The sequence below is a fragment of the Malania oleifera genome, chromosome 3 (assembly GCF_029873635.1).
Source record: "Malania oleifera isolate guangnan ecotype guangnan chromosome 3, ASM2987363v1, whole genome shotgun sequence".
Lineage (NCBI taxonomy): Eukaryota > Viridiplantae > Streptophyta > Magnoliopsida > Santalales > Ximeniaceae > Malania > Malania oleifera.
Window position 1 is genome coordinate 125920965 of NC_080419.1, and position 27228 is coordinate 125948192.

Sequence of the window (27228 nt, forward strand, 5' to 3'; positions counted from 1 at the left end):
TTCACTTCTTAATATTTTAACATTTCAGGAAATCTAGAGAGACGATCTGAGAGAGCTCTGAGCAGGATTAGTGGTTTTGGAGATTGACGTTAGTGCCGGTGAGACACTGCTATTTTATCTGTGTATAGATATGTTTATGTACCTTTGGTTATATAGGTGGTTTTGGGAGAGAGATACTTTTATATTATGATTGTAATAATACTCTAGTATATATTGTATATGAGATGTACGTATATTATGCTTCCGCTGTATTGTAATATAGCTTATGGATAGTTGTACCCGATAAACTCACTTGAGGGTCGGGTGGTTTATATATGGTATCAGAGTTTCATGCATAAAAAAAAAAAATAGTAAAATTTTCGGGTCATCACAAATTAAATTTAGTACTATTTAAAATAAATACTTATTGTTAAACAACATAAGCAATCCCCGAATCTTGTTCTTGTATAAGATTTAAAAGGTTATGAGATGAAAATTTTCAGCAAAAAAGAGAGTTGATCCTTGTTCGGTGGTTCGGTAGTCATCGTGTTGTCGTCAATTGGCAGTCGACACTTTGGCAATTTTGTGATTCCGTCTTCCCTGGCAATGTTGAATCTACACTGTAAGGGTGAGCGAGGTTGAAGGCTGAACTCTGAAGGCCTCCCTGCAATGGGTCGTGGGCGAGGCGAGGTGAGGTGAGTCTGACGAGTGTTCGATTATGGGTGCAAGGCCAGTGCCGCTTTTGTGCCGCAATGCTAAGGATTTACCACTTCTATGCCGCAACTCCCTCATGACTAAGGATTGAGCTTCGTGCAAAATTGAACCCAAAACTCTTATTTCCAGTTAACTTTGTCAGTCAACAATGTAGGCTATATAATGCGTCAGTGAGGAAAAGTAAATTAGTTGCTATGGGAGGCAGTAGAAGAGGTAGGGATAGACTAAAAATAACTTGGAATGAGATAATGAGTAATAAATAGTCTCGAATCTATCATAAGAAATGGTCCATGATCGCATAAATTGATGAAAAATTATTCATATAGTCAACCTCACCTAATGGGACTTAAGACTTGATTTTGTTATATTTTATTTTATTTTTTGTCGGTCACCAATGTTCACTTGAGTCAATCCTCCAAAACCAAATATTCTCCACTTATTATTAGCAGCCTTATAATACTAAGAATGTGAATGGTAAGAACTTTTGAACAACTAGTAAGACCCACAAAGTGGACTGAGAGATACTCTTATTTGCCAAAGAGATTGTTTGAAAAAAGATGAAAGAAAAAAGACAAAAAAGAAGAAACTTTAACAAAATCAACAAAAACTTTTCAATATCATAATTTTATATATGAAATACACTTATCTTCTAGTATACATATATATAAACATATATATTTACTCTTCTTTACTCCTTCTTTTAGAATTTAAATTCTTATCAGCATAAATATATTAAGATGTCATACGAAGGAAATCAACAAACAAGAAAAAGTCATACCGCAGATTTAACTTGATAAGCTGCAATTAAAAACACACAGGATCCAATTCCCTTCTAACATGTAGCTTCTTTGAAGCCGAGCTAGCTGTTGGCTTTTTCTGATTTTTTTTTTTTCCAAATTTTGGGCATGTCTTTCAGTTCTTTTACTTTGCTTTTTCTTTTCTAAATCAACGTTCTTAATGCTCATACGAGTCTGCAGCACAATTCCTGATTCTGGGTGATCTTCTGTTGTCTTTGAATTCAAATTTTTTTATTAGATCACTGTTTCCCTTGGAGACTGTAAGAGAAGTATTAGCAGAGAGCCCCCATGGAATCAACTCTGCATCTGGGAAATTTGAGGTGGGTCTTTTTTTAATATGCTTGGCTGCTTGCAATACTTTTCTCTCTCTGATCAAGGGTGAGATTGTGATAGCTAGTCTACTATTTGGGCGTTAATCATGATCAAGAGGAAAAAAAAAAAAAAAAAAATACATTCTTATAGGAAAAGTGTAGGTGTATGTATTAGAATATTCCATAAATAACAAGTCGATCCAATGTTTTGTGTCTTTTTTGCGGATTAATTGCATGGATCTGCATATAAAGTAGACAGCAAGGGTGACCAGGTACAACTTGGAACAAGTTAGGAACATAAACATAGGTAGATTCTAGTAAGATTTCAAGACCTATTTAAGTAGATTTTGGTTCAAATTTTGATAATAAATCTTAATTTACAGGTTTAGGGATTTACAGTTTAACGTCTCCTAAAACTCAACCCCGGAATTGTTGATTTTTGGACCGAAATCCATCAAACACTATTAATCATTCTTGATAGTTTCTAGTATTATAAGTGCAATTAATTTGCATTTACAAGTTCTAGGATAAGACCTACTCTAAATGACTTAGTTTATACAAGTTCTAATGTGTAAAATTCACAACCAAAATGAGTTTAAAAACTTAAAGAAATTAAAAACTAGCAACAAAGTTGTTGTTGCCACCTGTTCTTCATTGTACAACAACAAAAATAAAAAAATTGAAAGTAGAGCTACCAAATTACCTAAGTTTGTTAAGCAGAACGCGCAAATAATAAAGGATAGATGATATTTTCAAACTGAAATGTTATTATCAAGTTAGGCAACTTATTATTAAATCCACATGCTTCTAATAGATTATTTTAGCAGCTATATACGTATGCATATTTCCAATTGTGAAAAAATAAGCTACATAACTAGTTTCTTAAGAGACATCCCAATACTTAATCCAAGACTTTTAGATTGGAGTTTAGGCTTCATGTTCTATTATTAAAAGTGAGAAAGGATTTGAGATGATGTAGGGGCAGGGAACATGAAACACTATTGAGTAACTAGTCAGACCCAATAAACCTTTTAGTGTTTGTGTGTGTGTGTGTGAGAGAGAGAGAGAGAGAGAGAGAGAGAGAGAGAGAGAGAGAGAGAGAGAGAGAGAGAGAGAGGGAGAGAGAGAGAGACTAAGTGTCACGCCCCGAACCTCGAAATGTGACCCAATGGTGAAAAATGAAATCTAGCCTATCCTTGTATCCAATCAAACATCCAAAGATACAGTACAATGGATGAGGGTCCGACCTCGTGGGGTTCCCAGGCACACTAAACATATCCAAACGCAATCATATACGCAGCGAAAAAAAAAAAGTCATTCTATTACAATATATACAGTCCCATACCAGAGTCTAAACAAGAGCAAAACATGAATCTATCAAAACTTACAAACGGGTACCCAAATACATCTCAAAATGGCAATCCACCAAAAGTGCAGTCCTAACACTTACCCAAGCGCTAATTGCAGTACACCGGACACTACGTTCCCTACACCAGGACGCTAGTTGTGGTTACTCGAAGGACTTGTAAAAATGTACATATAGCAGAGGTGAGACACCTCTCAGTAAGGAAGAACACGTGTTATATCGTTGTGTGACATTTAAGTGTTATCATGATACAACATACAACAACAACAACAACAACAACAAAACCAAACCTTAGTCCCACTAAGTGGGGTCGGCTATATGAATCATTTTCAGCCAATTTATGCGATCATGGACCATTTCTTTTGATCGGTAAGGATTCATCATAGTGATCTGACAAATTTTACGCTGGTTGTCAGCTACCTAACGCAACCCTCCTCCTTAACCTGGGCTTGGGACTGGCTGTGTGTGAAAAAATTAGGACATTAAGTGCATCACAGGCGGAGTTAAATGCATTCTACTACTAATTTCCACATTGCATACACGCAGCCATACACATACACATAATCAGCAATCCTGGTGTCGTCACACCTTTCGGCCCGAAGCCGGCCCGCGACATGCGGCGTTGGCTAGTAGCCAACCTACAAACACGGTGCCACCGGTACATGGCTAGTCTTTGACTCCCATGGCATCGTACCGATGCTAAACTGGTGGATCCACACCCTTCGTCCTGATCTGCCGGAATAGGCTCACGCCCTTGGATATAGAGTCAGACACTCTTACCCATATGGCAGGCAGTAAACACACGCTCTCGGATATAAAGCCGGACACTCTCAGTACCTGGAACAATTTGGAACCACGTTCCTACTAGCATTTCAACATATCACACACACATGCATGCTCATATAGCCAAACAAACCACACCCATTTGGTAACCTAAATCATGGTTTTTAAAATAAATACAGTTTAAACAAGTCAAGATACGACCATCCCAATATCACAGTATAAATCAACATAAACCCACGGTTTTCAACAAAATCAGGGATGCAACCCATCGTCCCCTTTTTCCAAAATTATAATAATGAAAAACCCATAGTTTTCCCAGTTAGATCCCCCCAAATAGGTAGCCAAAACACACACAGGACCGTGGACCACAATTCCACCAAGTCCGATTTCAAAACTACCTAATATAAACACAGTTTCCCTTACCTCTTCCCCGAATAACAAATCCCGAACTCCAAGGCTCCTAAATAGCAAACCGAGTTCCAAAACCTACAAATCACAGTACAGAATATGCTCACAAGACTGTTACCTATAAAACTACTGGATCAAAAATGAAAATCGAGTCTTACCTCGATTTTTCGTCAAAACTCAAAAATCTCCAAAACGAGATTCCAATCCAAAGAAATTGTAGAGAATCCTTCCACGATTCTCATGGTAACTTCAGATTTTCAATTCCAGCAACAGTCGACGAAGAAATCTAGAGAGAGAGAGAGTAGGGAGAGTTCTAGAGAGAGAGAGAGATAGGATTGAAGTTTCTTAGCTTGGAAGTAAAGAATATTCTATTTATAGCCCTTTTGACTTGGCCCAATTCGTCAACGAAATGGTGTTCTCATCGACAAATCTTTCACTGACTTTGTCGACGAATCTTTCACTGACTTCATCGACGAATCTGGGATCTCCGATTTTTTCGAAACTCCTTGGCTTCTCCTCGTTGACGAGCCCCTGAATTTCATCGACGAGAAATGCATGGCCTTCATCGACGAACTCTAGCTTCGTCGACGAAGCCTGTTCAAATACCAATTTTACCCCTCTCTTATTTATGTAACCCATTTATCACGGTTCGGGTTCTTACACTAATGCTTTGTTACAAGAGTTCTTAGGTGCCTAATTTCAAATCAAAACTGACTAACATGATGTTAAACAATTATATTAGTGCATTTAAAGATATCAACACTTAAGATGATTTGAGTATGAAATATGTGTATCTAGTTTAAAATACTAGTAAGGCACTGCAGATAATATATAGTGTAGTAATATGAAGTCGCAAACTTTGCATTTATTTCAACAAATATATGCACATACCATCTATCCATGACACAACAATCGGTATGATACTAATTGATCCAGCACTTGTTGATTGCAATAGTCATTGACTCAATAGTATGGAGCGTCATTGCAAGCTCATTGTTTTTGCATTTTTTCTTTTCAATTCTAACCTATGTTTTGGACGTATACTAGCTGTCAATTCTCAATGCAAATAACACTAGATTGTCATTGTCATTGTCATTCCGTTGTATGGTCCTCATATATATATATACATATACACACTAATTTAAGTAACCTTATCATTCTCTAAACTAGTTGTTAATTGGGAGTATCAATATGAAAATATATGGACAAAAGAAATCCACGAATCAAAATTGATGCATCAAGTATTAACATGTTTATTCTCATATGTCAATTGCAAATGAATAATTTTCAGTGAGTCAGCACTAGTTGCACTCTATAGACACGTGTCACACTTTCTATGAATTTATCCTCTCTCTATTGTATCCTGCCCTCCTTACATCTCCTTACCTCTCTTGCTTAGATGTGAGAGACATGGTCCTTGGGTTCCACTCCTATAACTTATTTGCAGCCAAGAGGTTAATAGTATTGGACCCACTTGCCATGCATCTCACATTTAAGCAATAGGCATGCAGATAATCCCATAAATAGATATAGATACATGAAGTGAGAGAGTGATGAAGTTAGTTGTGATCGAGAGGGGGAAAATATGGAAGCAGCAAGAAAGAGAGAAGACAACAGAGCTCATGTTTTAGTTCTTCCTTATCCAATGCAAGGTCACATAAACCCTTTACTCCAACTCTCAAAGCGCTTGGCCTCCAAAGGCCTCATCCCCACTTTTGCAGTCACCCTCTTCATCTCCAAATCCATGCACCTCCACTCTCCTATTGTTCGATTTGACACAATCTCTGATGGCTATGATGATGGTGGTGTCGCCCATGCTGAAAGCATCGATGCCTATGTTTCTCGGTTCGAAGTTGAGGGCTCCAAAACCCTAGCTGGGCTCATCAAAAAACAAGAAAGTACCTTAGGCCACCCCTTCAGCTGCATCATATACGACTCTTTCATGCCTTGGGCTTTGGACGTGGCGAAGAGATTTGGGTTGGCAGCTGCTGCTATCTTCACTCAACCTTGTTTTGTTAACTACACATATTACTATGCCTATAATGGGGTTTTGAGTCTCCCAGTCTCAACCTCACCCGTGTTGCTTCCTGGGTTGCCAGAGCTTGATGTTTCGGACATGCCTTCGCTACTTTACGCACCAAATTCATATCCATCATACTTTAAATTGTTGTTTTACCAGTACTCCAACATAGAGAAAGCTGATTATGTTCTTGTCAACACATTCTACAAGTTGGAGGAGGAGGTATGCTTATGCACTTCCATTAAAGATAACATTCAATATTTTGGTTTGTGGGATGCTTATTTTAAGATTTAAGATGAAATAAGATAAGATTGTGATTTAACAAAATTGTGCATGTTGCAACAATTTAGAAAGAAGCCACTTATCTAAAAGATTGTATTATTCCATCTGATGTAGATTGAGATAGGCATCGAATAAAATTTGGGAATACTAATTATTTTTTATTCCATGTTATGGATTAATTAAAATAATAGGATTGTCACTTGTTTTATGACGGTTGAGCATGAACACTAGGCATGTGTTTCAAGTCTTAACTTATATTCATATAAATTTTGACAAAATACAGTACATAATTATATTAAATTTTGTTGGATTTCATACGATAGTAAACCGAAGACTAGAGCTCTATGTTGTAAAATGTTATGAATTACTTGGATTCATTGCCTTACTATTACTATATATTTGCTTACTTGTTATTTGGTTAAGAAAATAATCATCATCAAAAAAATTTTCAGTTGCCAATTATTATAAGCAATCATTAGAAGTACTTTCTTATTAGAAATTTTTCTTTTTCAAAATAAGTTCTAGTTAATCATATATTCTCAAGGACACCCAGATTGAATTTTGGTGGCATGCATTCATTTATTTTTACTTTAATTTTTTAAACCAAAATGCATTACTTTGATTTAAATATAGTTAATACACAGCTAACCTCATATTGTGATAAATTTTTTTTAATAATAGGTGGTGGATTCAATGTCAAAAATTAGTCCACTATTGACAATTGGACCTACAGTTCCATCTTTCTACTTGGACAATAGAGTCCAAAATGACAGTGACTATGATCTCAACTTGTTCAACTTAGATCCTGAATCTTGTATCCATTGGCTGCACACGAAACCAAAGAACTCAGTTGTATATGTAGCATTTGGTAGCTTGGCTGCTCTTGGAAAAGAACAAATGGAAGAACTAGCATGGGGCTTGAAGAGAAGCAATTTCTACTTCTTGTGGGTAGTTAGAAAATCCGAGGAGGCAAAACTCCCCGAAAACTTTATTGTAGAGACCTTTGAAAAGGGGCTCGTTGTGAATTGGAGTCCACAATTGAAAGTACTTGCAAGCCCTGCTGTAGGATGCTTCTTCACGCATTGCGGGTGGAATTCAACCATGGAGGCCTTGAGCCTCGGCGTGCCGATGGTGGGGATGCCGCAATGGACAGATCAACCGACAAATGCAAAGTTCATCGCGGATGTTTGGAAGGTGGGGGTTAGGGTTAAGGTTGATAGGGAGAGTGGGATTGTTGGGAGAGAGGAGGTGGAGCGGTGTATAAGGGAGATTATGGAAAGGGAGAGTGGGGAGGAGATGAAGAGGAATGCTGAGAAATGGAGGGATTTGACTAAGGAAGCTGTTAGTGAAGGTGGGAGTTCTGATAAGAACATCAATGAATTTGTATCTAAAATATTGGGTTCCTAGATCACTAGATAGACATTTGAATTTTTATGAATTAATCTATAATTTGAGTGTCATCCTGATTGGGCATTTGGGCACCACTGGTCTTTTAATATGGTGAAACTAGTATATATGCTTGCCTTATTATTGGTTTGTAGGTCGGTTAATGAGTGTAAAAGAATTGAATTGATAGGAGTAAAGGAGATTAAGAAACAAAGGAGAATTGAATTGATATTCTATCGTATATGAAACATGATACATGATAACTCTTTATAGAGTTTCAATACACCAGAGTAGCTATCTTCAAAATTCAAATAACAATAGAATATCTTTTCAAAATTTAAATAACAGCAGAAGATTGGATTGATTATCCTACTAATTCTCCTCTATCTTCTAGATACAACAAAATATCTTTTCAAAATTTAAATAACAATAGAAGATCGAATCGGTTGTCCTCCTAATTCTCCTCCTTATTTTCTTCCGGTTGACAGCTATAGCTTTTCTTGCTTGGTTTGTTATTTAGTTCCACATTTTCCTCTACACGCCCCTTTAATCTGAAGTGTAGTGTTCGAATATTCAAATTGGCCAAGATTATTTGAAATTTGCGAGGGAACACTAGCTTAATTAATAAATCAGCAAGTTGATCTCTACTAGATATAAACTGAACATTGAACTACTTTCTTCGAACTTGGTCACCTACATAATGAAAATCAATCTCAATGTGCTTTGTACGAGCATGAAACATAGGATGAGCAGCCATGTGGCTCTAATATTGTCACACCATAGCGCATGTTATTTTGGGATATTAAGGCCAATTTCACATAAAATCGATTGCAACCACTGTAGTTCTAAAGCTATATTTGCAAGTGACTTATATTCAGCTTCGGTACTACTACGGACAACTGTGAATTGTTGCTTGCACTGCCAGGTTATAAAATTGTTGCCCATAAAAATGCAATATTTACTAACTGATCGACAATCATTTCAATCAGCCACCCAATTGGAATCTAAAAAAGGTTGAATTGCAAAATTAGATGACTTGCTAAGGAACAAACTCGTTGATATGGTATGTTTAAGATAACGTAGAATCCTTTTTACAACCTTCCAGTGTGGTTCCAAAACTCTGTGTACTGAAAAAGCAAGACCAGGTTTGGTGAAAGCTAAATATTGCAAGCTTCCAACAACCTGTCTATAGAGACGAGGATATGAACATTTAGCGCCCTCGGTTGTAGATAGTTGACAGCTAGTTGACATAGGACTTGTGCACGGCTTGGCTTCTGCCATGTGAGTGTGTTTTAGAAGATCAACCACATACTTACATTGAGTTAAATACATACCTTCTTTTGAGTGTAAGACTTCTACCCCCAAAAAATAGCTAAGGTCACCAAGCTCTTTTACGAAAAAATCAAAATGTAGGGCCCAAATTACATGTTGTATGGCATGACTGGAATTACCCATAATGATAATATCATCAACGTAAATAAGAATCAAAACCATAACACCATTCTTGCGCCAAATAAAAAGAGAAGTGTTGTTTAGTGATCCTAAAAAAAAAAAAAATTATTATTAAAAAAATTTTAAAATTAAAATTAAAATTAAATTAAAATTTAAAAATAAATAAATAAATAAAAATTATTAATTAAATAATATAATATAATAATAAAAATATAATATTATAATTATATATATATATATATATATATATATATATATATATATATATAAATGATATATCCTGAAGGATCTCAGGATCCTTTAGGCGGAAGTAAACACAGTGCCACCCCGCCTTCGTCTCCTTGTGTCCTCTCTCTCACTCTTCTCAATCTTGTCTTCGATATTTGGCCGATCGAAAATTTGGAAATACCGTTAGACTCTGCTTGCCGCCACCGACACTTCTACTGGAACGGATTTGTCGTGGGAGCGGTGTAAGCATATCTCTTAGGATAAGGTCAATTCTCAAACTTACCTCAATTTCTCTTAAAATATAAACTTAATTAACGAACGAAAATTGTCAGGAGACTCGTGGGGAGATTCTCTACAATCTAACTGGAACTAGTTTTCGAATTGGAGCTCTGGGGTACCAATCCTAAATCGGGGGTAAGTTTAATAATTTAGGCTTTATTAGGCTATCAGAGTCTAGAAAAATTTTAGGAAAAATTATTCTAGGGATTATGATGAGTAATATAGTGAAATTTGAATTTCAGGGTTTTAGAGATGTAAATACCTGAGATGATATTGGCGTGAGGCCATGTATTTTATAATATCAGCACGAGGCCGTATTTATGTTATCGGCGCAAGGCCATATTTACGATTTTTGGCATGAGGCCATTATTTACTAAGATTTCGGCACAAGGCCGTATGTATGATTTTGGCACGAGGCCGTATTTATAAAATGTTCGGCACGAGGCCGTATTTACGAAATTTTGTACTATATGTTATCAGAACCCGGATGTTAGTTTAGTTCAGTTTAGGAGTTTGGTACCATAGCTATATTGTAGATTAGATATCTACGTCAAATTAGTGCTAACCATCCTACGAGGGGATGGGAGATGGATAGTCGATGTGACTTTCAGTAGAGTGTGGACGTCCACCTAACAGTTTGGACCAGGGTATGGCAGACCCATCGTACTTACAGACATATTTGATTCGACAGTGGTCGGCCAGCCATTGTCGGGTCCCGCCTTCAGGCTGCACAACTCGTCATGGGGGGTAATACATGACACAAACTAGCTATTCATCCTGGGTTTATTTTCAGTATTACAGTTATAATGGATGTTTTATGTACGTTATGAGTCATTAGCAAATATGAAAATGTATGATTATTCAGTATGATATGATGAATGTTTTCCTGAATTATGAAACGTACTGTATATGTATAATTGCATTAAATGTTCATGTATTTAGTTTATTTTCCCTTACTGAGAAGTGTCTCACCCCCAACATTAACATATTTTTCAGGAAACCCAGAGAACCGACGGGTAAGGCCGCCGTTGAGTGAGTGGAGCTTCCCTACTAGAAGGATAAGCGTTAAACTATGACTAGGAGACTTTTTATTGTAAGGTCCTAGTGTCATTTTTGACTTTTTGGAAAGATTGTAAATAAATATAGTATTTTGGGAATGTAAATAACTCTAGTATTATATTGTATGATTGGATATTCGAGATTGTATGTTTACTGCTGCTAGGTTTTTCGCTGTGCTTGACAGGTGTTCCCGCTACCCACGAGTTCGGGTTGACCATTTTATTCATTATATTACATTTTATGTTAAAGAAAATCGAGGGTCGCTACAACTGTTGGAGATGATTTGGTTCTTGCTTATGATGATAATGTAATTAGTGTTGCCTATAATAAAATTAGTTGGGTGGTTGATAACGGTGCCTCTTTTCACGTGACATCAAGGAAGGATTTCTTTAGTTTATATACTTCCAGTGACTTTGGAGTTTTGAAGATGAGAAACAATGATGTGGTACTGATAGTTGGCATTAGAACTGTTTGCTTAAAGACCAACAATGGAACAAAATTAGTACTCAATAATGTCAGGCATGCTCCCAATGTTCGTCTACATTTGATCTCTGCTGAAAGACTTGATGATGATGGATATTGCAACTTCTTTGGTAATGGACAATGGAGACTTACCAGAAGAAATTTAATTGTGGCCCAAGGTAACAGATTTTTTAATTTGTATTTTATGAATGCTTCTATTTGCTTGAATTCTGTGAATGCAATTGATAGCGATATCACATCAAAGTTATGGCACAAGCGACTCAGTCACATAAGTGAGAAAGGACTCGATTGCTTAGCCAAGAAGAAATTGCTGTTAGGCTTAAATGGTGCAAAACTAAAAAGATGTGTTCACTATTTGGCCGGAAAGTAGAAAAGGGTTTCATTTAAGAGTCATCCTCCTAGAAAAATAAAGTTACTTGAGTTGATTCATTCAGATGTTTGTGGCCCAATGAAGGTAAGGACACATCGTGGTGCACTTTATTTTGTTACTTTTATTGATGATCATTCAAGAAAGCTTTGGGTTTATGCTGGAAATCCAAAGATCAGGTGCTTGATATGTTTAAAGATTTTCAGACTTTAGTTGAGACAGAAACAAGAAAGAAGATAAAATGTATTCGCACTGATAATGGTGGCGAGTATTGTGGTCCATTTGATGTGTATTGTAGACAACAGGGCATCCGACATCAGAAGACACCTCCTAAGACTCCTCAGTTGAATGGTTTGGCAAAAATGATTAACAGAACACTGGTAAAGAGAGTTAGATGTTTGCTTCCAGAAGCAAAACTACCTAGGTCATTTTGGGGTGAGACATTATATACTGTTGTTCATGTAATTAACTTGTCTCTTACTATTGCGCTGCAAACTGATGTGCTTGACAGAATCTGGTATGGGAAGGATGTTTCCTATGACCATTTACGTGTGTTTGGCTGCAAAGCCTTTGTTCATGTGCCTAAAGATGAAAGTTCCAAGTTAGATGTCAAGGCAAGGTAGTGCATTTTTATTGGGTATGGTCAGGATGAGTTTGGCAACAGGTTTTATGATCTAGTGGAAAAGAAACTTGTGAGAAGACGTGATGTAGTCTTCATGGAGGATCAAACCATTGAACACATTGGCAAGACAGGAAACTCTCAATTTCAGGATAGTGAGGGCTCAATTTACTTGGATCTTATTCCTTCTAAAATTTTCCTGATATAGTTGAGATTGGCAATCAGTATGATACAAAGGCAAATGTTTAGAATGATCATGTGGTGGAAGATCACGAAACTATTGATGAGGAAGGTACTTCGATTATTGAAGCATCTACAACATCACTCAGGTGGTCTACCAAAGACTGACATCCCTCCACAAGATATCATATAGATGAGTATGTTCTTCTAACTAATGATGGAGAACCAGAGTGTTATGGAGAAGCCATTGAAAGTGAGCAGAAGCAACAATGGTTTAGTGCAATGGAAGATGAAATGAAATCTTTGCATGACAACCACACTTTTGAGCTGGTAAAATTACCTAAAGGTAAGAGAACTTTGAAAAATAGGTGGGTCTATAGATTAAAATAGGAAGAGATTTCTTCCCTCCCACGGTACAAAGTTAGATTAGTTGTTAAAGGCTTCAGTCGAAAAAAAGGGATTAATTTGGGGAAGATTTTCTCATAAGTAGTGAAAATGTTGTCAATCCGTGTTGTTTTGGGCTTGACTGCTAGTCTTGATTTGGAGGTTGAACAAATGGATATGAAAACTGATTTCCTCCATAGCGATCCCAAGGAAGAAATTTATATGAACTAGTCTTGTGGTAAAAGGTAAGGAGACTTATGTTTGCAGATTGAAGAAGAGCTTGTATGGCCTAAAACAAGCTCCTAGACAGTGGTATAAGAAGTTCAAGTCTGTCATGGTTCAACAAGGCTACAGGAAGACAACTTCAGATTGTTGTGTATTTGTTCAAAAATTCTCTAATGATGATTTCATTATTTTGTTGCTTTATATTGATGACATGCTTATTATTGGTCACAATGCTTCTAGAATTGACAGGTTAAAGCACATGTTAAGCAAGTCTATTACCATGAAAGGCTTGGGACCAACGAAACAGATGGCATGAGAATCTCACGTGACAGAAGTGCTAAGAAGTTATGGCTATCTTAGGAAAAGTATATTGAGAAGGTACTTCAACGGTTTCATATGGAGAAAGCCAAAGTGGTAAGTACTCCTCTTGCTACACATTTCAAGTTAAGTAGTAAACAGTCTCCTTCTAATGATGAAGAAAAAAGAGACATGGAAAGTGTTCCATATGCATCTATAGTTGGTAGCTTAATGTATGTCATGGTTTGCACAAGGCAAGATTTAGCTCATGCAGCTAGTGTAGTTAGTAGATTTCTCTCTAATCCAGGTAGAGAGCATTGGAATGCTGTGAAATAGATTATGAGGTATCTCTGTAGTACAATTGATTTGAAACTCTATTTTGGCTTTGAAAAACCTGTTCTGGTTAGCTATACAGATTCATACATGGCTGGAGATTTGGACTCGAGGAAATCTACTTCAGGTTATTTCATTACCATTGCAGGGGAGCTGTGTCTAGACAATTTAGGTTGCAAAAATGTGTTGCTTTGTCCACTACAAAAATTGAGTTCATTGCAGCTACTAGACATGTAAAGAGTTATTGTGGATGAAGAAATTGGTTCATAAACTTGGATTCACTCAGAAGAGGTATGTGTTATTTTGTGATAACTAAAGTGTTATTCATCTCAGTAATTCATGGTAAATCAAAGCATATTTATGTGAGATATCATTGGAATCGAGATGTTTTGGATTCTAAGTTGCTTGAACTTGAGAAGATCCACACTGAAAAGAATGCTGCTAATATGATGACAAAGGTGGTGTCTCGTGCGAAGCTTGAGTTGTGTGCCAAGGCAGCTGGTATGAAAATTGTTTGATAATCTTAATGAATGTCTCTTTCCTTTTATGGGCCGGAGGGAGAGATTTGTTTGGCTCAGCCCACATAAATAAATAAAAGGAAGCCCATGTGCTTGAAGCCCATTAGGGCAATTAAAAGGAAGCGACAATGTGGAGTGGGAGAAAAAAAATATTTTGGAGCGCCGCAACAGTGAAAAAGAAGTGTGTGTGACAGTGTGTGAGACAGTAGTAGTGTGTTGTACAATCTTTATCAACTCAACGATCGGAAAGTATTTTGCGATTCGATTTTGCTAAAATTTGGAGAGCACGTTTGAGATTTGTCAGCCTACAATCTGAACGGTGGAGATCTGTTTCAGAGCTTTGGAGGACTTAATTTTGTAGTACTGACAGTAACTATGTTCAGGTGACTTCTTTTCGCTCATTCTTATTTTACTGCATTCTTTTGGAAATCTTTTTTACTCTAAGTTTGTGAGCATTTTTGTGATTGTACTGCTGTAATTTTTGTCTCTATTATAGTGAAAATTTTATTGGGTCTCATAAGCCCCGTGGTCTTTACCCTTCACATTAGAGGAGTTTTTCACATTAAAAATCGTGATGTTCCTATTGTAGTGTGTAATTTATTATTATTGTTGTTTGGTTATTTTTGCTCGTCACAGATTTAATTTTTGGAAAATATTTTTTTGTTGTGCTAATTGGTTACTTTCCCAACAAATTGTGGGTACGATGTCAATTTATATAAGTTTATGAAAAAATAGCATAGAGATAAAAATTACAAAAAAAAAGAAAAAGAAATGGGTCTAATGATCCTACTTAGGTTTCTAATTTTAATAACTTTGTTCACAACATTATCTACAAGCTCCACCCTGGGTAAATTTTTTATTTTATTTTTTATTTTATTCCTCAATTCATGGATATTACATGTTTCACTGTTTATTAGTTTTACCTAATTTCATAGTAGAAAATAAAATTTCACCATTAATAAAAAAAAAAATTTACAAATGAGAAATTTAAAATGGTTTAACATGATTGAGGGATTGTGTAGATTTATTAATTAGTATTAAGAAGGTAACCTTCTATATAATGCTCCCAAACCAATAGGTATATTTTTTCACACTAAATATCCCTAAATACCTTCTTAATTAGTATTAAGAAGGTAACCTTCTATATAATGCTCCCAAACCAATAGGTATATTTTTTCACACTAAATATCCCTAAATACCCACCCAAAATCTTATGTCTCATAGAGATTGGAAATTGGGTTGGATTCAACTGGGCTTAAATCAAATTAATTACACTTATTAGGACAATTTTGATTAGTCACATTGACTAATGAAACATATTTTAGTAATTTTCAAAAGATTATTAAATGAATTGAACTTGAGAAGATTTTTTATTTTTTATTTTTAGACATAAGAGTTGTAAAAATTAAACATAGATAAATAAATATTTTAGACATCATTTTTACAAGATTTTTTACTCAAGAAATTATATGGAAGACCTTATCCTCCACATGTTCCTGTGTCTGTTTCGTAAATTATGTACTTTAATAAAAATGAGTCTCCTTCTATTCTAATATTAATTAACGACTTAACGTAAGACTAATTTATAATTCTGTAAATTATACACACGTATACCTAAAAGAATTTATTTTTTAAAATGACCACGGTTACATCATCCGACTCAACGTTCTCATTAAATTTCATCCAACAAACAGATCTAATCAGCTTGAGAGATTTTAGGATTTAAAACGTAAAAGTATTGAAAATGTCATAGGAAGGCAATTAACAAACTAAGAAATGGTCATACCGCAGATTTAACTTGATAAACTGCCCTCAAACATAAAACCATCATAGGCACAGGATCCAATTCCTTTCCATCGTGCAGCTTTGTCGAAGCTGCGCTAGCTGTTGCCTTTTTCTGATATTTTTTTTATTTGCGCATATTTTCCAGTTCTTTTACCTTGCTTTTTCTTTTATAAGAAAACGTTCTTAATGCTCATACCTAATCAGCAGCAGAATTTCTGATTCTGAATATTCTTTTGTTGTCATTGATTCAAATTTTTTATTAGATCACTGTTTCTCTCGGGGACTGTAAGAGAAGTATTAGCAGAGAGCCCCCACCGAAGCAACTCTGCATTTGGGAAATTTGAGGTGGGTCTTTTTTTAATATGCTTGGTTGTTTACTTCCACTTTATTGAATCCTTTTCATTTTACCCCTATCTATTTATGAATTTTCCTTTTCTAAAATTTTAAGTTTTTGTTTACTTGGATTTGATTTGATAGTTCTTTGAAGTTAATGGGCTCTGAATTTTTTTACTAGTCGCTGAAAAATTATCCCTTGTTTCTCCTTTTCTTGGCCTTTAAGGTGTATGATCATTTGTGTGTGTGAAACTTTTCACTCAATTTGAACTGGGTTCTTTAGATAGTCAAAATACAAATGCATGATTATTCTTCTTTGAAGTTCAATTTCACCAATTTCCATTTTCTTCGAAATTCCACTGATTTATAAACTAATTCTGCTCCAGAATTCCTCAACCTGTTTCCTCGAGGATTCCTGCAACCAATCCATTCAATCAAACATTGTGACTGTGATGACTGACTCAGCTATGGAGGGAGAAGGTATGGCTAGGGGTGCCCATATTCTAGTCATCCCTTACCCAGTACAAGGCCACATCAGTCCAATGCTCCAATTCTCCAAGCGCCTAGCCTCCAAAGGCCTCCAAGTCACACTAGTTACAACCATCGCCATTAGCAAATCAATGCAAATCCTACCCAGCAAGGTTAACATTGAGCTCATTTCGGATGGCTATGACAAAGGTGAGAAGGTAAGCCTCGAAGACCATCTCGAAAGCTTTAAAATCGTAGTTTCGCAAAACTTGGCTAACCTCATAAAGAAGCAAAACACCTCCAAAAACCCAGTTAAGTTTCTTGTATATGATTCCATCATGCCATGGGCTTTAGACATAGCTCAGGAGCTTGGGTTAGGGGGAGCACCATTCTTCACACACTCGAGCGCGGTTGCAGCCATATACTACCATGCAGGTCACGGAACACTGAAGCTTCCTTTGGAAGGGCCTGTAATATCCATGCCTTCAATGCCGATGTTGGAGGTCACTGATTTTCCATCTTTTGTTTCGGATGTGAGCTCGTACCCTAATCTGTTGAAACTTTCCCTGAATCGATTCTCAAACTTTGAGAAAGCGAGGTGGCTATTGTTCAACACTTTTGACCAGTTGGAAGAAGAGGTATGTTTGTTTAGCAAATTTTCCATTGCCAATACATGCATGTAGGCACAGGAAGCATTAATCAGTGGTCAGAATTTTTGTCATTTAGGCAACATAACCTCACAGAATAAATATGTGTTGATGCTCTCAATATCACTGTCTTGGCTAAGTGAAATTACTTACTTTTGTAGAACCAAAATAACAATTTTTTTTTAAAGGATGGAACCGGATAAAGCAAGCTTATGTTTCCAACAATTTTTTTATTTTACACTAGAATTTTGGATTGCCATTATATTATTACATACTGCAGTAGCTTCCTCATTCACTTCCAGAATCTAAAACCAGTTGTGTCTCTTTCTTTTGGAGCTCTAGATTTCCACTTTTCTCATCTGCATCCATCAACATCTGCACTTGCATGACTATGATGGTAAATTGGTAACTGTGGTCCTAATGGAACCCTCTCAGAGGTGCCTTTCATGGAGCACTCTTTTATTATTTCCTAGTGGCTTGTATACAAGACACTTTCACTTGGTTAAGAAAATAATTATCATCAAAAAAATTTTCATTTGCCAATTATTATATGCAATCATCAGAGAGTACTTTCTTCTTAGGAATTTTTCTTTTTCAAAATAAGTTCTAGTTTATCATATATTCTCAAGGCCACCCAGATTGAATTTTGGTGGCATGCATTTATTTATTTTTACTTTAATTTTTTAAACCAAAATGCATTACTTTGATTTAAATATAGTTAATACATAGCTAACCTCATATTGTGATTAATTTGTCTTAATAATAGGTGGTGGATTCACTGTCAAAAATTAGCCCACTATTGACAATTGGACCTACGGTTCCATCTTTTTACTTGGACAATAGAGTCCAAAATGACTCTGACTATGATCTCAGCCTCTTCAACTTAGAACCTGATTCTTGTATCCATTGGCTGCACACGAAACCAAAGAACTCAGTTGTATATGTAGCATTTGGTAGCTTGGCTGCTCTTGGAAAAGAAAAAATGGAAGAACTAGCATGGGGCTTGAAGAGAAGCAATTTCTACTTTTTGTGGGTAGTTAGAAAATCCGAGGAGGCAAAACTCCCTGAAAACTTCATCGTAGAGACCATTGAAAAGGGGCTCGTTGTGAATTGGAGTCCGCAGTTGAAGGTACTTTCGAGCCCTGCTGTAGGATGCTTCTTCACTCATTGTGGGTGGAATTCAACCATGGAGGCCTTGAGCTTCGGCGTGCCGATGGTGGCGATGCCGCAATGGACAGATCAACCGACAAATGCAAAGTTCATTGCGGATGTTTGGAAGGTAGGGGTTAGGGCTAAGGTTGATAAGGAGAGTGGGATTGTTGGGAGAGAGGAGGTGGAGAGGTGTATAAGGGAGGTTATGGAAGGGGAGAGTGGGGAGGAAATGAAGAGGAATGCTGAGAAATGGAAGGATTTGACTAAAGAAGCTGTTAGTGAAGGTGGGAGTTCTGATAAGCACATCAATGAATTTGTATCCAAAATATTGGGTTCCTAGATCGCTAGTTAGACATTTGAATGTTGATGAATTAATCTGTAATTTGAGTGTCATTCCAATTGGGCATTTGGGCACCTGTGAACGTTTAATATGGAGAAACTATCATAAATGCTTATCTTATTATTGGTCTGCAGGTCGGTTAATGAGTAAGACATCCAGTTTTCTTATTAATTAAAGAGTGGCTTCTCTCTCTCTCTCTCTCTCTCTCTCTCTCTCTCTCTCTCTCTCTCTCTCTCTCTCTCTCTCTCTCTCTCAGTTTTTATGAAATTATTTTATAACAACATTTCATGTTTTTGTCCTTTCTTTACAGCTCCTTTTCTTCCCTACTTTCCTTTGTCATTTATGTTCCTATTCAATTCATACCAAGCGGATCAAGCGGGCATGCATGAGAAGATTCTTACTGAGGGTTTTCAACAAACACTTTGGTTAAAGTCTGGTTCAAGGAAATGAAATGAAAAAAAAATGGAACTTCTGTATTTCTTAAATAATTTTGTATTGACCAATTTACAATATTTATAATACAATTGGAAGATCTAAATATGGAAATAATCTCCTAAACAAATCTCTCTTAATAATATACAATATATACTTCCCTAAATTACTCCAATATATTCGAAGATATTTGGGATTTCTACACTCCCCCTCAAGTTGGATCATAGATGTTGATCATATTCAACTTGCAAATGAAATTATCAAAGCTCTGGTGGGCTAGCCCTTTAGTAGAGATGCCTGCAGTTTGTTCCTTGGTAGGTACATAAGTTAGACAAATGATTTCTTCTTCAACCTTCTCTTTGATAAAATGTCGATCCACTTCTACATCCTTAGTCCTATCATTTTGAACTGGATTGAGAGAGATCCTGATGGTTGCTTTGTTGTCACAATAGAGTTAGATAGGGAATTTCACCGGGATTTGTAATTCTTTCAAGAGTTTCCATAACCACAGTCTTTCACATATCCTTTGTGCAACTGCCTTGAATTCAACTTCAGCACTGCTTCGAGCCACTACATTCTATTTTTTGCTCCTCCAAGTTACCAAATTTTCCCATACAAAGGTGCAATATTTGAGGGTAGACCTTTTATCGTCCGCTGATCCCGCCCAATCACCATTTGTGAAAATTTTTACTTCTTTGCTTTCACATTTCTTGAAGAAGAGTCCTTTCCCCGGAGAACCCTTGAGGTACTTGAGAATCTTTAACACAGCATCTAGGTGAGTCTTTTTCGATGAATGCATGTGTTGACTTACCACACTTACCACAAATGCAATGTCAGGTTTGGTATGCGATAGGTAAATTAGTTTACCAACCAATCTCTGATACCTCTCCTTTTCAACTAGTATTCCGCAGTCTTTGACCCTCTTTATTGCTTCAATCGTGATTTCACTAGGTTTGCATCCAAGCATGCTAGTTTCGATTAAGAGATCAAGGATATACTTTCGTTGAGAGACATTGATACCCTTTTTTGATATAACAACTTCCATTCCCAAGAAGTATCGCATTTTTCCTAGGTCTTTAACTTCAAACTCAGTAGTTAGGACTTTCTTTAATATTCCCATCTCCACTATATCATCTCCAGTTAGGATTATATCATCAACATACACTATTAGAATTGTTTTCTTACCACTTTCAAACTGTTGGAAGAACATAGTGTGATCTGATTGCCCTTGTCGATATCCTTGATTCTTTATCACTTTCGCAAATCTGTCGAACCATGCTCTAGGAGATTGCTTGAGTCTATACAAGGACTTCTTGAGTTTACATACTCTGTTTTCTTCAACTTTCTTACTGAAACCTGGTGGTATCGTCATGTAGACTTCTTCTTCTAACTTGCAATTTAGAAATGCATTCTTAATGTCAAGTTGCTGTAGTGGCCAATCTAAGTTAGCTGCCAAGGATAGGAGGACCCGAATTGTATTCAATTTTACTACTGGTGCAAATGTCTCTGTGTAGTCAATGTCATAGGTCTATGTAAACCCTTTTGCAATGAGTCTGACTTTATATTGTTTAATTGTCCCATTAACTTTATATTTCACTGTGAAGACCCATTTACAACCAACTGGCTTTTTCCCTTTAGGCAAATTCATAACGTCCCAAGTTCCATTATTTTCCAGAGCCCACATTTCCTCCATGACAACTTCCCTCCATTTAGGAATCTCCAAGGCTTCTTGGATATTCTTTGGAATTTTTATCCTGTCAAGATTAGAAGTAAAAGCACGATATTCTGTAGATAGGTTTTTATAAGACATGTAATTTGACTAGGGATATTGAGTACATGACCTGGTTTGTTTTCTGACTACAATGGGTAAATTGACGCCATCAGGTACATGTTTATCAAAAGGGAGCTCATGACCATCTATTACCTGATCGGGATTGGGCATGGAATCATGGTTGCTCGGAGCTATCACCAGTTCCAACTCTCTTGGTGCCTCAGGTATGAGATTCTCTCTGTTCTTTGTGTTTGGATTTCTTGAGTAAACAAGTAATTTTGTGTTGTTTTGTTTTTCTATGTCTCCCCCTGAGGTTAAGTGATCTTTTGTATATGACAGGTTAAAAAATGATGCAATGGTAGATTCAGGAAATGAAGCCATGGTAGACTCAGTGTATGACACATATTAATCAACAGAGAAATCAAGGAACCGATCTTCACTCCATTTCTCCCTTTGAAGGGAGGGCTTTGAGAAGTAAGAAGTGGTCTCAAAGAACGTGACATCAAGGCTAACAAACAATTTTTTTGTGATAGGATCATAATATTTGTAGCCTTTCTGAGTAGGAGAGTAATCAATAAAAACACACTTAATGGCATGAGGTTCCAATTTATCCCGATTGTGAGCATGAACATGAATAAATGCAGTACATCCAAAGATTTTTAGAGAGATAATGGAGTGGAGCCGAGTGCTGGGAAACCATTCCTAGAGTTTCTGGAGAGGAGTGGCAAAAGAAAGAACTCGACTAGGCATTCAATTAATGAGATGTGTAGATGTTAAAATGGCATCGCCCCAAAAAAAAAATTTCATATTTGTAGTGAACATCAATGCCCGAGCTACTTCAAGAATATGCTTACTTTTACGTTCAACAACCTCATTTTGTTGGGGGGTATCCACATAGGAACTTTGATGAACAATTTCATTTTCTTGAAGATAATGTTTCAAGATATCATTAAAATATTTTGTGTCATTATCAGTACGTAAAATTTGAATATGAGTTTGGAATTGTGTTAGAATCATGGAGTGGAAACTAGCGAAAATAGAACGAACTTCAGTTTTATCTTTCAACAAGTAAACCCAACAAATGTGAATATGATCATCAATAAAAGTAACAAACTATATCATGTGAGTGCAATTAAGAGAGCGTGAGGGCCCCCATAAATCACTGTGAATCATAGTAAAGGGTCTGGATGGTTTGTATGTGGATTTTGGAAAGGAATTACATTAGTGTTTTGCAACTTCACAAATTTCACACTGAAATTCAGAAGATGTTTTATTTGAAAAAAATGGAAGGAAACAAACGTCTTAGACATTGAAAATTTGGATGACCCATCCTAAATTGTCATAACAAAATTTCACTATCATTAGAAATAGATGTAGAATCACAAATAGTTGTTTTACATTGTTCACTCACATTAGTCTCCTCAAAGTAGTAGAATTCCTTATACTCCTTAGCAATGCCAATCGTCTTCCCCAATGATAGGTCCTGAAAAACACAATGAGAGGGAAGAAATTTAGCAGAACAATTGGAGTTTTTAGTTAATTGGCTAATGGATAGTAAGTTGCAGGATAAATTAGGAACATGAAGAACAGACTCTAGTGTGATGGAGTCAGAGAGTCAGATATTCCCTTTGCCTGACACAGACGAGAGTGATCCATTTGTAATTTTAACTTTCAAATTTCCAGCACAGGGTGAATATGATGAGAAAAGATGATAGGTATCGGTTATGTGGTCAGAAGCACCAGAATCAATAATTAGAGTTTTCGATTTAGAGCTTATATTCAAGGCTTGCAAAAAATTACCTCTTTGGGTTGAAGAACCCGAAGAAATATTTGTGGAAGACGAAGCTCTGTAATAACTAAACGAGGTCTAGTCTGCCAATTGCCGGAACATTTTCTCATCAATCCCAATCTCTCTGTCAGAACCAAAAACGTCAAGGTCTTACTCCAGTCTTTCCTCTTCTTTTTCAATTGCCTCTGCTTCCAGCTTCGTCTCCTCCTCGTTCTTGTTCCTCAGAGGGCTCGGCGTAAAGCTCCAAATACACCTCTTCAATCTTCCTGAGCTTCTGGCACTTGACTCTCCGGTACTCCTCGAAGCTCAAACCCTTCAACTGCTCCTCCGACTCCGAATAGTCGCCATGCCTACCCCTGAAATTGCAATCGAGATACGTACGACTCTTGTTCCTGCAATGGTCTCCATCGCCGAACTTTCTAGGGCTTGTTCTGAAATCTAGACGGTCATAGGAGTCCGAATGATGACGGCGGCGATTTGAATCCTAGTGATGGGCTCTATAGCCATTGATGGACTACAGCTACGGCTACAGTTGGAATAGTCGTCTGATCCCGACGAGTAACTGCAATTGTCTCGACCGTTATGGTGGCGTTTGGTAGAAGGCAATGAGGGCCTTGGTGATGAAGAGGAATCCATGGAGTTCTCGAACCTTATGGAACTCTGTTGGAGGACCTTGTGAGATTTAGAAGTCATTGAACCTCTACTTTGGATGGCGATTCCCTCCATTGATAGTTAGGTTTAATCTCCTAGCTCTGATACCATGAAAAAAGAATGGAATTTTTGTATTTTTTGAATAATTTTGTACAGATCAATTTACAATATTTGTAATACAATCAAAAGATCTAAATATGGAAAATATCTCCTAAACAAATCTCTCTTAATAATATACAATATATACTTTCCTAAATTACTCCAAGATATTCGAAGATACTCGGGATTTCTACATGAAATAATACTCTATAATTGGCAAAACATACCAAATGCAGAATCAAAATTTCTGTAAATAATAAATGTATAAAATGTTGTAGAACAAAAAACGCTTCTAGGCATGTTACAATATTGTTTTCCTTAAAACGTTATTTGCCCCCACCAGATTGGTGTGTATTGAGTCAACATATACATTTTCAGGATACAATGAAACCGAGTATATAATCTGATATTGGTTTGCATTATACACAAACAAAAAACTGATCACAACGCCCTCAGAAGAATTTGAATAAATTTCTGGAATTCTGTTTCTGTAGAAAATAAAATCCAGAATTGACGAAAAAATGATTTATGAAAGCCTTATGAGAGAAAGAGAATGAGAGAATGATTGAATATTCTATGCGATTCTTGGAGTTAATTATGTCTTTAAATAGATAGAATTATGCCTTTTCCGAAAAGTTACACTCGTTCAAATTTAAAATCTGGCCGTTAGATTATCTATACAATTTAGATAGCAACATCTAAATGCACCACTAGCGCTCTAGCGCCCTACAGCCCACACCACGCGCCCGTGCACGTGCGGGTGCACTAGAGTATACAATAGCACTATCTCTTAACCAATTTTAAGAAAATTTTCCCCCTCATTATTTATTAATGACTTTTCTTTTTTCACTCTTCCCAATGTGGGAGAAACCCACATAAGATTAAATGCTCCTCATGATTATTTTAGAAAATATTTCAACAATTTCCCCACTGACACTTTCAGAATCTGAAAGATTTCTTCAACTTTTGTTCCTACTCTCCTACACATAGGCGAGATAAAAGTGGAAAAATTAAACTTCAAAGTTTTCAAGAATCAATCCACTTGGAAATTCAACTATGAAATCCCACATACAGAACTAACAGAAATGCTGGGCCAACCCAAGCTCAAAGGCAGACTTACCTCTTAGGCATTTTCTCAAACATCTGAAATGCAACATTCGTTTTTCCAGTACTTGATTGCGCCCTTTCTCTTCTGAGCTTTGGATGCGAGCTTCGACGAGTGTATTGCACAACAATCGAGTATGAGCGAACATATCTCGTTGGATCGGCGTGGAAAATGCGCCAGGTGGGGGGCATGGGTGATGGGTCGGTGGCTAGCTCCATCTGTGCATGCAGCCGTTGCCATGCCCACAAGTTACCATCAAGCTCTTCTAAGGTTGACAAAACTGCAGAGTATATAAATAAACAAATGAAGATTAACAAAAAATAGTAAGGGCATTTGTATAGTATAATATACAAATTTTAGAAAAGCTAACGATGCCCTTATTTTATATGATATTTATTAGCTTTATTATATAACAATAATTATGTTGAGATATTTTTAAAAGTAAAAAGGAAAACAAATTGTTGGATTAACCCCTTGAAAATAATGGTATTTATTGTAAGTAGTTGAGGGTTAGTTATTTAAACCTATATAAGTAAATTTTTTCTATATATATTTCATTACTTTTCTTATTCAACCAACATTTATACATCCGAAAAATATTTTCACACAAATAATAAATTCATGAATAAAAATAATTTTATTATTATTTGACAATAATAGTATATTACTATCACGACTCACATGACACCATTAGACAAGAAAATGCATGTATAGTCTCTCTTCTCCTCTATGATGTTATCATGTGGGCCTGCAGCGTGTTACTAGCCCATGACTAAGTATTTTTCTTGAATAAGCTATAAAAGTGAGCAAAAATATATAAAAAATAATATATAAAAAAATTAAATAAAGTATATTACACATGCATGTATGTTAAATAGCTTATTTTGTTTTTGTCCATATGTGTGTGTTTATCTACTTGTATACTATATATGTATGTATGCATGCAAGTACCTAACATGTAACAAAATTAGGTAGTAGAATTAATGTAGAAATGATGGGGACCTAGTCGTCCATGTATGTGACATGGGTGCCTATGCTGATAGGTAGCTATATATTATAGTGGATATGGATCATGAGTTCAAGAATTATGAGGAAGAAAGAATATGAAAGTAAATGAGGGTGAGTTTAGAATTAGGTGGAAGAATTAATTCTTGTATCATCCAGAAGCTTAAACCTACCTTGGTTAGATTGTTATGTATAAAAAGTGATTAGCTAGCTAGCTGCTCTGTAACGGTGTAAAATGTGATAATTAATCATCAGGAAGTTGAGAATAAAGCATTAGAAGGAGAGAGAGAATTCAATAAGTAGAAATCAATGGAGGGAAGAACAAGAAAATCCATTATAACTGCTAATGATGTTCATGTCTTGGTTCTTCCTTACCTAACCCAAGGTCACATGAACCCCATGCTCTAATTCTCCAAGCATTTGGCCTCCAAAGGCCTCAAACCCACTCTATCCACCAGCCTATCCATTTCCAGCACCATCCCTCATAAATCATCTCCCTCCCTCAAATTTGCCACCATCTTTGACAGCTACGACAATGGTGGCTTTGTGCAAGCTGGCAGTTTCGACACCTACATCTTTCGATTTCAAGCTGAGGGCTCTAGAGCCTTAGTTGAGTTCATCCAAGAACATCAAAGCTCTGATCACCCATTTCGGCACACCGTATATGATTCTATCTTGCCTTGGGCTTTGGATGTGGACAAGCACTTTAGTTGGACCGCTGTTGTTTTCTTTAACCACCCCTGCAATGTTGATTACATATACTACAATGTTTATCATGGTGTGCTAAGCATCCCAGTTTCTTCATCCTTGGTATCACTTCCTGCCTTGCCTATGCTTGATTTTTCTGCCATGCCTTCCCTCACTTGCACTCCCTAAACGTATCCAACTTACTCTAAGGCGCCACTTAAGCAATTCTCCAAAATAGAAAAAAGTGGATTACCTTCTTATCAACACAATTTGCAAGCTGGAAGAGGAGGAAAAACCTTTGTGACATAAATTAGTGGAATATATATATAGTTAGTTAGTTTACTTAACATTTACAAAATATTAACAACTATATTTTGAAAATGCTAATAGTGCCAAGTCATTTGAATACTCATAAGAAATAGAACTCGTATAGATAGATTGGACACAACTTTTGAAGTCTACAAATCTAGTTGCTCCATGAAAGAAATTTTTTA

At 36.4% G+C, this 27228-nt stretch overlaps 3 protein-coding genes across 5 annotated transcripts; 2 read left to right on the plus strand and 1 right to left on the minus strand.

Moving 5' to 3' along the window:
• Positions 1-389: 389 nt before the first annotated feature.
• On the minus strand, positions 390-25755 carry LOC131150369 (uncharacterized). 3 transcript variants are annotated; one of them, XM_058101057.1, is made up of 3 exons: positions 25724-25755; positions 25058-25322; positions 390-848 (listed from the first exon to the last, which is right to left on the minus strand). In XM_058101057.1, exons 1-3 carry the CDS (start codon positions 25731-25733, stop codon positions 836-838), a joined length of 288 nt encoding a protein of 95 aa, XP_057957040.1. In that variant the 5' UTR covers positions 25734-25755; the 3' UTR covers positions 390-835. The 3 variants fall into 3 exon arrangements, 2 of the variants coding, with proteins under 2 accessions (XP_057957040.1, XP_057957039.1); XR_009135526.1 differs by lacking the exons at positions 390-848; positions 25724-25755 and adding exons at positions 22643-22881; positions 23199-23939 and having other exon boundaries at positions 25058-25419; XM_058101056.1 differs by lacking the exon at positions 390-848 and adding an exon at positions 22643-22881.
• LOC131150367 (UDP-glycosyltransferase 74F2-like) lies at positions 5917-8141 on the plus strand. Its single transcript, XM_058101054.1, has 2 exons — positions 5917-6600; positions 7342-8141. The coding sequence occupies exons 1-2, from the start codon at positions 5944-5946 to the stop codon at positions 8065-8067; spliced, it is 1383 nt and encodes a 460-aa protein (XP_057957037.1). The 5' UTR covers positions 5917-5943; the 3' UTR covers positions 8068-8141.
• Positions 16133-19366, plus strand: LOC131150368 (UDP-glycosyltransferase 74F2-like). Its single transcript, XM_058101055.1, has 3 exons — positions 16133-16600; positions 16975-17694; positions 18470-19366. The coding sequence occupies exons 2-3, from the start codon at positions 17041-17043 to the stop codon at positions 19193-19195; spliced, it is 1380 nt and encodes a 459-aa protein (XP_057957038.1). The 5' UTR covers positions 16133-16600; positions 16975-17040; the 3' UTR covers positions 19196-19366.
• Positions 25756-27228: the final 1473 nt, after the last annotated feature.

Bases quoted from the DNA above. Each gene is read 5' to 3' on its own strand.
- LOC131150367 (XM_058101054.1), top strand. From the start codon at position 5,944: ATGGAAGCAGCAAGAAAGAGAGAAGACAACAGAGCTCATGTTTTAGTT. The intron at 6,601-7,341 runs GTATGCTTATGC...TTTTAATAATAG, and splicing joins TCTACAAGTTGGAGGAGGAG to GTGGTGGATTCAATGTCAAA.
- LOC131150368 (XM_058101055.1), top strand. From the start codon at position 17,041: ATGACTGACTCAGCTATGGAGGGAGAAGGTATGGCTAGGGGTGCCCAT. The intron at 17,695-18,469 runs GTATGTTTGTTT...TCTTAATAATAG, and splicing joins TTGACCAGTTGGAAGAAGAG to GTGGTGGATTCACTGTCAAA.
- LOC131150369 (XM_058101056.1), bottom strand. The intron at 22,882-25,057 runs GTAAGTCTGCCT...TGTGTTTTTCAG, and splicing joins TTTGAGAAAATGCCTAAGAG to GACCTATCATTGGGGAAGAC.